At 55.9% G+C, this 12,751-nt stretch overlaps 1 protein-coding gene across 8 annotated transcripts in view; it reads left to right on the top strand.

Moving 5' to 3' along the window:
• Window positions 1-12,751, top strand: part of MAPK8IP3 (mitogen-activated protein kinase 8 interacting protein 3) — a 62,175-nt gene that overhangs the window by 16,819 nt on the left and 32,605 nt on the right. For all 8 annotated transcript variants that reach the window (XM_058434220.1, XM_032145114.2, XM_032145113.2 and 5 more), the window contains exons 2-4: window positions 2,903-3,023; window positions 6,877-6,947; window positions 7,227-7,318. In XM_058434220.1, the coding sequence (XP_058290203.1) occupies window positions 2,903-3,023; window positions 6,877-6,947; window positions 7,227-7,318 (284 nt within the window). The remainder of the gene's footprint in view (window positions 1-2,902; window positions 3,024-6,876; window positions 6,948-7,226; window positions 7,319-12,751) is intronic.

The following is a 12,751-nucleotide window of genomic DNA, read 5'->3' as shown; positions in this document are numbered from 1 at the left end:
CGCCTCCCGGGTTCGAGTGATTCTCCTGCCTCGCCCTCCCGAGTAGCAGGGACTACAGGCGCCCACCACCACGCCCAGCTAATTTTTTTTATTGTTAGTAGAAACAGGGTTTCACCATGTTAGCCAGGATGGTCTCCATCTCCTGACCTCGTGATCCACCCTGCCTCGGCCTCCCAGAGTGCTGGGATTACAGGCGTGAGCCACCGCACCCAGACAACTTTTTGTTAAAAATTCTTATCAGTCAATTAATAGCATGTGTGTGTTCTTCATATGCTAGTTGTAGCCACAGTTAATTCAGAATCACTTATTTTTACTTTTTGTACCACTGCACAAAACAGTCATGCATTTTCTCAGCTGTGGAGTGTTTGTTTTTCTTCCTTTTCCTTACGTTGCATGTGATGCCCGTAACACAGACTCTTCCTGCTGCCTCCCGCTCCCTGCCTGACCCTCCCGCCTCCTCTGTGGTTTTCTGCCCTCTCAGTAACTGCGCAGAATGAGTCACCTCTTGGGCAGAGCCCCAGTGGTTTCAACACAAAGACCTTTTTAGAAGCTGCTGCTATAGGAAGAAGCGTCGAGGGGCCTAGTATCCGGGTGGGAGAGTGGGTAGAGTTATTATAGGGAACACAGCTGTGGCCACTACCCATGAATCTTCCAGATCCCAAAAGATGAAATCCACCGCCGGGTTTATATTCCCATCTTTTGAGAAACTCTTTTGTCTTCAGAACCCAGCTGAGGCTGGGTGCAGTCGCTCAGGCCTATAATCCCAGCACTTTGGGAGGCTGAGGTGGGAGGAGAGACCAACCTGGAACCATAACAAAACCCATCTCAAAAAAAATTTTTTTTTGGGAGTGACCTCTCCCCCAGGCGGTGCAGTACATATCGGTCACTGCAAGTCTGCCTCCCGTTCACACCCATTCTGCCTCAGCCTCCCAAATACTGGACTATAGGCACCTGCCACCAGCCTACTTTTCAATTTTTTTTATTAAGTAGAGACGGGGTTTCACTGTGTAACCAATGGCTGATCTTGGACTCGACCTCTGATCCACCCGCCACCTCCAAAATCTGTGATTACAGGCGGATCCCCATGCCCGGCGAGATGGAGTCTTGCTGTGTCTCCCAGGCTGGAGTACAGTGGGGTGATCTGGGCTCACTGCAATCTCCACCTCCCAGGTTCAAGCGATTCTCCTTCCTCAGCCTCCCAAGTAGCTGAGATTATAGGTGTGTGCCACCACACCCGGCTAATTTTTGTATTTTTTAGTAGAAACAAGGTTTCACCATGTTGGTCAGGCTGGTCTCGAACTCCTGACCTCACATGATCCATCTGCCTCGGCCTCCCAAAGTTCTGTGATGAAGCAGGATAATCACTTGAACCCAGGAGGCAGAGGTTGCCGTGTATTTTTTAGGAGAAACAGGGTTTTACCATGTTGGTCAGGCTGGTCTCGAACACTCGCTCAGGCTGGTGGCTCACAACATGAGCCACTGTGCCTGGCCTCTACAAAAAAGTTTTAAAAATTAGCTAGGCATGGTGACAGACTCCTGTGGTCCCAGCTACTCAGGAGGTGGAGGCAGGAGGATCATTTGAGCTCAGGTGCTCAAGGCTGCAGTGAGTTGTGATCGCACCACTGCAGTCCAGCCTCAGAGACAGAGCGAGACTCTGTCTTAAAAAAAAAAAAAAAAAAAAAGCCCAGTTGATATTTATACTTCTTCCAATGAAATTTCTTTTTTTTTTTTTTTTTTTTTTTTTGAGACGGAGTCTCGCTCTGTCACCCAGGCTGGAGTGCAGTGGCGCAATCTCGGCTCACTGCAAGCTCCGCCTCCCGGGTTCACGCCATTCTCCTGCCTCAGCCTCTCCGAGTAGCTGGGACTACAGGCGCCCGCCACCGCGCCCGGCTAATTTTTTGTATTTTTAGTAGAGACAGGGTTTCACCGTGGTCTCGATCTCCTGACCTCGTGATCCGCCCGCCTCGGCCTCCCAAAGTGCTGGGATTACAAGCGTGAGCCACCGCGCCCGGCCCCAATGAAATTTCTTGATAGTATTCCCCAGTTTTCTACTCTGTAAAAACGAGGTGTTAACAGCTCCCTCTCTGGGCTGCTGTAGGAACTACACTTATGGCATCGATGCCTGGCCACACCTGGGGCCTCACTGGCCCCTCTGTTCCTCAGACCTTTTATGAGCTGCTTTTATTTTGCAAAATGTTTTCTTTTCACTTGGTTTGATAATAATTTTGTCCTGAAACTTACCACATAGGGTTAAGATTCCAAACCTAGACCAATCCCCCTGCCTTTTTATTTAAGGACTAGGAGCAAGACGGTGTTGCTGGTTATCCCAGTAACGATGGTGTCCTGAGCTGAGCTGCAACTGAGATGCAGAAAAGGAGGCTCAACCTTTTCTGGTTGAGGCGTGGAGTTGAGAGGAGTCAGATGACTCCATTGCAAACACGACTGGCTGCATGCTCATGGGTCCCAGTGTAAAAATGGAAACACAGGGCTCTATGTTCAAAACTTAGCAAACATTTCAAGATGGCAGCAGCCAAGCCAAGCACGAGGCCTTCTGAGTGCAGGGCCCCGCATTGCTGCCTGGGTCTCATGCAGCCACGAAGACAGCCGTAATTGGAAACAACAGGCTCCCTTCACAGCACATCCTCCCGGGAGAGGAGGGTGTGATCGTGCGGTCCTGGAGGGCTCTCCCGCCCTGCCCTCATGGCTCCTCACTGTGCCTGAGGAGGGTGGTGGCCACAGCCATGTGGCGGGAAGCCCCCATTCCAGCCTCGCCATGGGCCAGCTTGTGGCCTTGGGGACATCTTTGGCCCCTGGGCCCTCAAAGCCTGCAGCCCTTCAAGTGAAAGGCGGCTGCTCCACACTGACTCATGATGACTGCTCTTTCCCTCCCTTCCATGCACAGAAATTCATTGAGTTTGAAGATTCTCTGGAACAAGAGAAGAAAGAGCTGCAAATCCAGGTGGAGCACTATGAGTTCCAGACGCGCCAGCTGGAGCTGAAGGCCAAGAACTATGCCGATCAGAGTAAGTGGCTGGCGGGAGCCTGGAGGCGCGCTTGATGGGCGCTGCCCTGGGACGGCTCTGGTTGGGGTGGACATGGAGCGCCTTCCACACAATGGGACGAGAGGAAGCCCAGTGGGAGCCTCAGCCATGTATTCCAGCTCTTTGCACTGCTGCCTGTTGCTGTAATGGACCCCAAATTGTGTGTGGAAATAAGTAAATCAGGCCACTGTGGCCCCATAGCACTTTTGCTTCAGAGTGAATTCTGACCCCCAGATCACAAGTCTGTGGTCCTGAAGGTCCTTCCTGCACCTTTTGAACAGAGCTTCTGCAGCCCCTGGGGTCCCCACGTCTTCACACTGCTGAGGAATGATGGCTCCTTCTCAGGCAGGAGGGTGGGCCCGCTGGTGTAGCCCCACTAGAGTGACAGCGCCTAGGTGGGGGGCACAGCTGATCAGGGTGTCTGTCCCCTGCAAGGCAAAGTGGCAAAAGGGGTTTATCATTATTATTATTATAAGAACAATCGGTTTGCTTACCTTTAAAAGTCTTTGCTTAAACTCTACTGTCAGTGTTACAGGCCAGGCGTGATGGCATGCACCCATGGTCTCAGCTGGGCTGAGGTTGAGACTGCGGTGTGGGCACAGAGAGACCTCATCTCTTAAAAAAAAAAAATGGCCGGGCGTGGTGGCTCGCACCTGTAATCCCAGCACTTTGGGAGGCCAAGGCGGGTGGATCACCTGAGCTTAGGCGTTTGAGACCAGCCTGGCCAACATGGCAAAATCCCGTCTCTACTAAAAATACAAAAATTAGCCGGGCATGGTGGCGGGCACCTGTAGTGCCAGCTACTCAGGGGGCTGAGGCAGGAAGATTGCTTGAACCCAGGAGGCGGAGGTTGCAGTGAGGAGACAACATCCCACCGCACCCCAGCCGCGGGGGCAAAAGAAAAACCCGGCCTAAAAAAAAAAAAAAAAAAAAGAAAAAATTTAAAGAAGAAGTGATGATTTCCTGTGTAATTTTCCTTTTCTGTAATTAGATGTTTTGTTTTATTTGGAGACAGAGTTTTGCTCTTTTTGCCCAGGCTGGAGTGCAATGGTGCGATCTCAGCTCACTGCAACCTCTGCCTCCCCGGTTCAAGTGATTCTCCTGCCTCAGCCTCCCAAGTAGCTGGGACTATAGATGCCCGCCACCACACCTGGCTAATTTTTTGTATTTTTACTAGAGACGGGGTTTCACTGTGTTAGCCAGGATGGTCTCGATCTTCTGACCTCGTGATCCTCCCAAAGTGCTGGGATTACAGGCATGAGCCACCGTGCCTGGCCCCAGGTGTTTTAATGATTGAAACCAATCTGGCTGTGGTTTCCCTAGCTACCTCAACAGCAGGTTCCTTCATCTCAGAAAAGTTAAGATCAAACTGGGGAAAGAAACTGTTTTGATATGTTAGACCTACTCCTATCCCCAGCCAAGGCCTAAAGGCTGCTGTGCTCACAATGACCTGCTGACGAGTCTGGGGGCCAGAGGGTGACCACGGTGGCAGCTGCCACACACATGGAAACACGCTGGCATTCACAACGCAAAGCAAACCTAAGGCGTGTGCTGAGCGTACCTAGGTAATGCCTTTCCATAATTACAGAGTCTCTCCTGGTCCCTCAGCTTTCAGCACGTTTCATGTGTGCAACATTCTCAGCTGTCTTCTTAGAAGGAGAAAAACATAAGCTCAAATTACAGGCAAGGCTGGGAACAGTGGCTCACACCTATGACTTCCACACTTTGGGAGGCCGAGGTGGGAGGATCCATTGAGCTCAAGAGTTCCAGACCAGCCTGGGCAACCTGGTGAAACCCCATCTCTACAAAAAATACAAAAATTAGCCAGGCATGGTGGCTCACAGACTTGTGGGCCCAGCTACTCGGGAGGCTGAGGTAGAGGACTGCTTAAACCCTGGAGGCAGAGGCTGCAGTAAGCCTTGATCACGCCACTGCACCCCAGCCTGGGTGACAGAGTGAGACCCTGTATCAAAAAAAAATAAAATCGAATTACAGGCTGAGGCTGTTCACTGGGCCAGCACCAGGAGTGGGGGCCAGATGAGTGCAGAGAGCAGGCCCTGGGCTCCCTCTAGGTGGTGGCTGTACTCTGCCCCAGCGGGAGCTCACAGAGAGGCTATGGGGCTCTGACCTCACACTGACAGGCAGCCTCTCGTGGGGCCACAGCCGTTGCCAGGGTCAGCACAAGCCTGGGATGGCTGGCTGGCTCCCTCCTCCAGCAGCCAGTTACATGTGTGTAGCGTGCAGTGTCTGTAACTCGTGTGCTGTGTGCAGTGTCTGTGTGTCGTGTGCTGTGTGCGGCATCTGTGTGAGTCATGTGCCGTGTGCTGTGTATGAGTGTCGTGTGCTGTGTGTGGCATCTGAGTTGTGTGCTGTGTGGAGCATCTGTATGAGTGTCATGTGCTGTGTGCAGCATCTGTGTGAGTCGTGTGCTTTGTGCAGTGTCTGTGAGCCGTGTGTTATTTACCACGTGTGTTAGTCACGTTTGCTGCATGCAGCGTCTGTGAATCACATGTGTCAGGTGTCCTGTCTGTAAGTCCTTTGTTGTGTGCGGTGTCTGTACATCGTGTGTCAGGTGCAGCGTCTGTAAGTTATGCATGTTGGGTGCTGTGTCTAAGTCGTGCGTGTGAGGTGCTGAGTCTAAGTCACGCGTGTCAGGTGTGATGTCTGTAAGCACCTCAGGCTCCTTAGGGAAGACCAGACTGACTGCTTGGCGCTGACGCCTGTGCTGCTCCTCGGGGTGAGATCCCCACGCCAGCAGTGCAGCCTCCCTGGGCGCCTGGTAGAGATGCAAGAGCCCAGTGTAGGCAGCCGTGGTCTCCAAGGATGTTACCCCCCAGGTCACAGAGCAGGATGGCCAAAGTGAGATGTTGAGCCACATAATCTGTTAAGTCATTTCTAAACAGACACCAGCAAGCCGGGGAGGATGGGAGGGCACCACACCGAGGACAGGGCACAAGCTGGTAGAGCACCTTACCAGCTGAGTCCCGGCCACGCGCTCCCCGGGGCTGTCTCTCACCTCGCCGCGTCAGCCCTCCCCATTGGTGGGCTGCAGGACAGAGCTGAGGTTTGAACACAGCTGTGGAGGCGGCCATCAGGTCACGGGCACACATGCATCATCGGCGGGACAGAGTGGGGTCCCCTGGCTGCGGCTGCCCGTCGGCCTGTCATGCTGCTTCTGCGTCTCTTGGGCAGATCACGTCTGGGGCCAGAGGGGCCTGTGTTGGTGTCACGGGGGGCCTCCCGTGTAAGGGAGACATGACTGTCAGCCCAGAAGGCACATAGTCATGATTGGCCTCCCCAGCCCTCGGCGTGTGTGAGGGACCCCGCTCCTGGTTCTGCCAGACACGTCCCTTTGACGTGTCCAGGAGGATACTCACTTTGAATCCTGCCTCCTCCCACAAGCTTCTCGTGCACCTGTTGCCTGTGCCTGGCGTGCCTGGGTTTTGCCTGCATCTCAGAAGCTTGTGGCTGACTTTAGCACAGAGAGCGCCTGTGGGTTTCCCCACCCCCGTATTTAACTCCCAACAGAGCTGAGTGTTCTCCCATGGCACAGAACACAGCAGCCCCCCAGACGGCCTTCACAGAGCTGAGTTCTCCCATGGCGCAGCGCACACACAGCAGCCCCCCAGATGGCCTTCACAGAGCTGAGTTCTCCCATGGCACAGCACACACAGCAGCCCCCCATACGGCCTTGCACTTGCCGGACTGCTGCTGGTTGTCCCAGGCCCCAGAGTCCCAGCCTTGTCCTGGAACCCTCTCCCTCTGCGGTTACAACCCAGAATTCAGGGCCATGGAAAAGCGGTTCGTGCGGCTCAGAAGTGATTGTGTTTTCCAGTTTCCCGGTTGGAGGAGCGGGAGTCGGAGATGAAGAAGGAGTACAACGCCCTGCACCAGCGGCACACAGAGGTGGGCGCCCAGAGGCAAGGGCGGAGGCGAGGGTTGGAGACGGGGCGGCGGCCTGACGCCTGCGACTCTTGCGGACCGTGGTTTTCTTCCCTAGCATGTCCCTTTTCTGGCATTTGCTGCCAGGCTAGAAGGCTGTGAGCCCCAGGCTGGTTAGATTCGCCTCCAGGACGCTGTCTTGATTTCTGCCTGCACAGGCCAGCCGGAAAAGCCTCACAGGTTAGAGAGGGGCCGGAGAGAGCCCCCACGGCAGCGCTAATGCAGGCGTTTCCCTCCTTGCAGATGATCCAGACCTACGTGGAGCACATCGAGAGGTCCAAGATGCAGCAGGTCGGAGGAAACAGCCAGACCGAGAGCAGCCTGCCGGGGCGGAGGTACGCGGGGCACGGGGAGTGGAGGTACGCAGGCCGGGGGTGGAGGTACGCAGGACACGGCGCGGGCCAGGGTTGTAGTGCTCGTTATGGCCTGCGCTCTGGGCTCAGGACAAGGAGCACTCTGGAGACCCAGGAGGAGGGAGCTGGTTGGAGCGCGGTTGAGCAGGGATGTGGGGGGGCGGCCCTGGGCGACGGGCATGTGTTGAGCCCCTCTGTCCCTTCTGCTTGGTCCACAGTTCAGTCAGGGAGGCCCCGGGCAGCTTGCACACATTTAACCCTTACTATCCACAGATTCTGTGTTTGCAAATGTATCTACTCGCTAAAATATATCTGTGACCTCAGCCGGGCACAGTGACTTATGCCTGTAATCCTAGAACTTTGGGAGGCCAAGGCAGGAGGATTACTTGAGCCCAGGAGTTCGAGCTCAGCTTGGGCAACCAGCAAGACCTTGTCTCTGCAAAAAAAAAATTGTTTAAAAATTAGCTAAGCGTGGGGTGGCACTTCTAGGACATACTGCCTCAAATAACTGCCTGTAGCCCCAGCTACTCAGGAGGCTGAGAGAGGAGGATAGCTTGAGCCCAGGGGCTGGAGGCTGCAGTGATCTACAGTCGCGCCCCTGCACTCCCACCTGGGCAGCAGAGTGAGCCCCGTCTCTAAAAAAATAAAAAAAGAAAATCATCTGCTCACGTGAGGTCAAAGAATAAACAACAAAAAAAGGAGGCTGGTGTGGTGGCTCACGCCTGTCATCCCAGCACTTTGAGAGGCAGATCGCTTGAGGTCAGGAGCTCGAGACGAGCCTGGCCAATGTGGTGAAACCCCGTCTCTATTAAAAATACAAAAATTAGGCCAGGCTCAGTGGCTCACACCTGTCATTCCAGCACTTTGGGAGGCCGAGGTGGGCAGATCACGAGATCAGGAGATCAAGACCATCCTGGCTAACATGGTGAAACCCCATCTCTACTAAACCCTCCCGTAATCCCAGCACTTTGGGAGGGCAAGGAGGGCAGATCACGAGGTCGGCAGATCACGAGGTCAGGAGATCAAGACCATCCTGGCTAACATGGTGAAACCCCATCTCTACTAAAAATATAAAAAATTAGCGAGGTGTGGTGGCACACGCCTGTAGTTCCAGCTATTCTGGAGGCTGAAGCAGGAGAATCACTTGAACCCGGGAGGCAGAGGTTGCAGTGAGCCAAGATCCCACCACTACACTCCAGCCTGGGTGACAGAGCGAGACTCTGTCAAAAAAAAAAAAAAAAAAAAAAAGGGTGGGCGCAGTGGCTCACACCTGTAATCCCAGCACTTTGGAAGGCTGAGGCCGGCAGATCACTTGAGGTCAGGAGTTTGAGACCAGCCTGGCCAACATGGTGAAACCCCGTCTCCACTAAAAATACAAAAATTAGCTGGATGTGGTGGCACACGCCTGTAGTCCCAGCTACTAGAGAGGCTGAGGCAGGAGAATTGCTTGAGCGTGGGAGGCGGAGACTGCAGTGAGCCGAGATCATGCCCCAGCACTCCAGCCTGGGTGACAGAATGAGAGTCCGTCTCAAAAATAAATACATAAATAAATAATAAATAATAAAAATACCCAAATTAGCCAGTGTGATGGCGCATGCCTGTGGTCCCAGCTACTCTGGAGGCTGAGGCAGGAGAATCGCCTGAACCCCGGGGGCGGAGGTAGCAGCGAGCCAAGATCGTGCACTGCACTCCAGCCTGGGTGGTGGAGTGAGAGCCTGTCTCAAAAAAGAAAGGGAATCAGTACTCAGAGCACTTCACAGTCCTTTGCAGACAGGCACACGGTGGGGAGAAACGGGAGTCCCTGTGCTGCTCCCCACAGAGGTGGGACAAGGCAATGCTCTGCCCTCCTGTTCACCTCCTACCTAGATGCCCAGAGAGGAGACAGGGGGGCTGGGCAGTGTCACGTGTCACGCATGAGGCCAGTTCTAGGGTCAGTTCCAGGGGCTCCAAGCCCAGCTGTGGCACCTGTTATTGGGGTGGCCAGTCACCCTATATTTCCAACCTCCTTTAAAATAAAGGAAATAGAACTGACCAGGTTGCATTGCTTTGAGGATTCCCTAGTAGTGGGGTGGCCAGCCACCCTATATTTCCAACCTCCTTTTCGTTTTTATAAAATAAAGGAAATAGAACTGACCGGGATGCATTGCTTTGAGGATTTGAGATCACAATCTTATACGCGTACCTGCATGTGTACATATTTCCCCTAGGGGCAATGGTTTAGTGTTTGAGGGACTTTCTAGAACATGCTGCCTCAAATAACTGTGTGGATGAGCCCAGGAGCCTTAGCCAGCCCTGCGCTGAGTCTCATTCCTTCCACAGGGTGGGGACACCGGTGGGTTTCCAGGGCTCGGTGCTGGTTTTCCTTGGAGAGTGGGGGGAGCCTGCCCAGATTGGGTTCCTCTCCGTTTTCTGTGCCCTTTGAGTCAGGAGAAAGCCAGGCTGCAGGCCCCAGGGAGCAGAGCATCAAAGATCTTGCCAGGGTATTGCCAGCTCCAGGGGACCAGGCATGGGAGACCAGAGACGTGACCTGGGCTGGGGAGGTTGGCGGTCTCGTTCTGAGTCTCCAGCCGCGGGGAGGAAGGGCCTGCAGTCAGAAGCTCCCGTCCCACAGAGCTGGGGCAGCTGGAAGTGGGGAAGCCTGTTTCTGACCCCAAGCCTCCCACAGTCAGGGCTGTGATGGCAAAAGCCTCCCTCACACCCCATCAAGGCCTAGCCAGCTGCGAAAGCTGCTTCGTGCCTGCCTGTTCTGGGGGTTACACCTGCAAACGAGAAGGGTCAGAACGTCCAGCTCTGGGCTTCATGGGTCACGTTCTGGATGATACAGAAGAAGCTGCCAGACTCTCCTTCCGAGTCTCTGGACGTGAGAGCAAACGCACGGTGTGCGCGAAGGCCCAGCTGGCCGGGGGGTGCCGTGGAGCCTGCAGCAGCAGGTCCTCAGGCAGGCTCGCTGCTCTCAGCTGGAGCAGGGACCTGCAGCCGTCCCGTGATAAGCGCTTGCCCTGAGAACGGGCAGCGCCGGCCATCCACCCCCCTGGAGCACCGTGAGAACTACGCCGGGGCATGTGGATGCCAGCTTGGCAAGCTGTGAAAGCCTTGCAGGTGTTTCCATCAGATCCCACAGTGGGAGATTCTCATTCACAGCTCCCTTCTCAGGGCACGCACGCTGGGACATCCTCACCTCTGGCTCTCGGCAGTTGGAAGAGGATTCCAAGCTAACTGGAATTAAAATCGAACCTGGACCCGGGATCTTCGTGTTGTTTTTCGGGGGAGCTGGGGGCAGAGGCAGGCAGTTTGGCCATCCCCTGGGAGCTGCAGCATTCCAGAACCTTCAGTTGCCTCCCTGCCAGCGCAGCCTCAGGGAGGAGCGCCTCAGAGGCTGTGTCACAGGGCGCTGGGCAGGAGGAGCCCAGCAACCCAGCAACGCTGTGCCCAGCTCATCCCGGATCCCCGAGGTGTGACGTGTGAACTCAGGACACCGGCGGAGAGCCCAGGTTCCGAGTCGCAGTGCTCCCCACCCCAGGCCCACAGACAACACCCAAGAGGTCCTGAGAGCCCCAGGGCCACGTGAGCTCAGCCAGGAGCAGAGGCTGCGCCAGCTCCAGAGCCGCCTGACGCTGCCGTCGTCGTGGGCCAGGCCAGGCCTACCTAGAAGAGGTGCGCGGCTGCGGGGCAAGGAGTACTTCGTCCTGCATGTTTCTCATGGTGTGAGGCAGAAGGTGGCCCAGGAACCTGCTGTCGAGGTGTCCCCGCGGGACCCAGGGACCTGAGCTGAGTCTGGGCTGGGCGCCGCGCCCGTCCCTCGGCTCGTCCTGGCGCTGAGAGTTCAGTGGGAAGCCCCATGGTGGTGCACCTCGTCCTTGTCAGGGCCCCACTGCTGGGGTCCCCTCTGCAGCTCTGCCATGGCTCCTGAAGGCTGTGTCAGGGCTGCTGCACTCCCCTCAGGGAACCAGACGGTGCCCTCTGGAAGAAGCCCCTCGATCATTTTGTAAGGGATGGATCTGAGGTGCTCTCTTGTCAGCGCTGCCACAACCAGGTCCTTCTGCCTGACCTGGCCCCAGCCATTCACTTCCTCTGGGCACACAGGACCTTTGGCACTGGTCGTGGGAGCAACGCCAGCAGCAGCGGCTGTGTGGTAGGGGCCTTCCCCAGCCACGGACCCGGGAGGCCTCCATTCGTGAAACAGGACCCCTGCACTTCTGTAAGAGAGGGAGGGGTCTCTTATCCAGATTTACATCAAAGCCTTGGTTGCCATGACGGATCCAGCCAGAAGGCACCTGCAGTGGGGTCTGAGCAGCTGCATCACTCTGGCCCCTGGGCCTCCTTGCCGGATCTCCACAGCACGTGAGAAGATGTTGGCCCTGCAGGAAGAAGGCTCTGGGGCTGGCGGCTCGGTCTCCCTGAGCATGCCGTGGCCCCGAGAGGAGCGTGCTCCATGAGGGCGACAGGAGGAGCAGGGCTGTGGCTGGGCTACCCCTGCCTCCCTCCCTGGCCAGCGGTGGTGCTGAGCTGCATCACCAGCGCACGGAATCGGTCACACCTGCTGTTGCAGTGGTGGCATTAAGAGCCACCTCCGGGCTCGTGTGTCCCCTGCCTCACCAGGCCGAGACCCTGGCCGGGAAGGAGAGGGTGGGGCTCACGTGCTGTCTGCCACCTGCCTGCAGACGTGGACGGCAGCCACAGCCTTGCGCCCCTGAAGGCATGAGCCCACTAAAGGAGGAAGGCACGGCCCCTCCCCTGTCCCGAGTGCTTGCCTTTGTGGGTCGGGGTTGCTGGGACAGGCCTTGGTGATGTATGCTGTTGCTGGGCAGTTGAGCTGGAAGGAGCCCGTCCCTGCTGGACACCTGCTCTCTCTTCTCTGGTGTGGATTCTGTCCTGCCACAACCTTTGGTCTCTTGGGGGACACATATTTGAGTCAGTCCCATCTGCTCAGCCAAAATCCCTTGGCTCACCATGAGGGCGCCGTCCATCCTCAGCGCTGGGCACCATCCCTCCTGACCCAGAGAGACATTTTCCTTCACGCCTGGCGTGGCTTACTGAATGTGTGTCTGGAATGCAGTCGGTGTGAGTGCAAACACCAGGCAGTGTTCTCGGGCCACTGCTGCAGAGTGTGTCTGTGTGGCCACGTGTGTGCCGTCACCGCGTGCCATGTGTACACACGTGCCAGGCGCTGTCTTGAGACATTCGCGCAGTGCACTGCACTGGGGACACGTGGCACTGGCTGAACTGCCACACAGGCCCGTTCCAGGGCCTCTTGTCAAAGCCAAGAGGGCTCGTGTGTCACGCGTCTGTCCCTCGTGGGTGCCTGTGTGTGGCTTCTGTCTCATCGGGGTACGGCCGCCCCGCATGTCTCACATCACCACATGCTGGCCGTCCGTGTGAGCGTCCATGTGAGCCTGTGACCGTCTGTGTGTGTGA

The sequence above is a fragment of the Hylobates moloch genome, unplaced genomic scaffold, assembly GCF_009828535.3.
Source record: "Hylobates moloch isolate HMO894 unplaced genomic scaffold, HMol_V3 SCAFFOLD_23, whole genome shotgun sequence".
Taxonomy (NCBI): Eukaryota; Metazoa; Chordata; class Mammalia; order Primates; family Hylobatidae; genus Hylobates; species Hylobates moloch.
The sequence above is the reverse complement of the archived record's forward strand: the minus strand, read 5'-3'. Positions and strand labels throughout refer to the sequence as shown.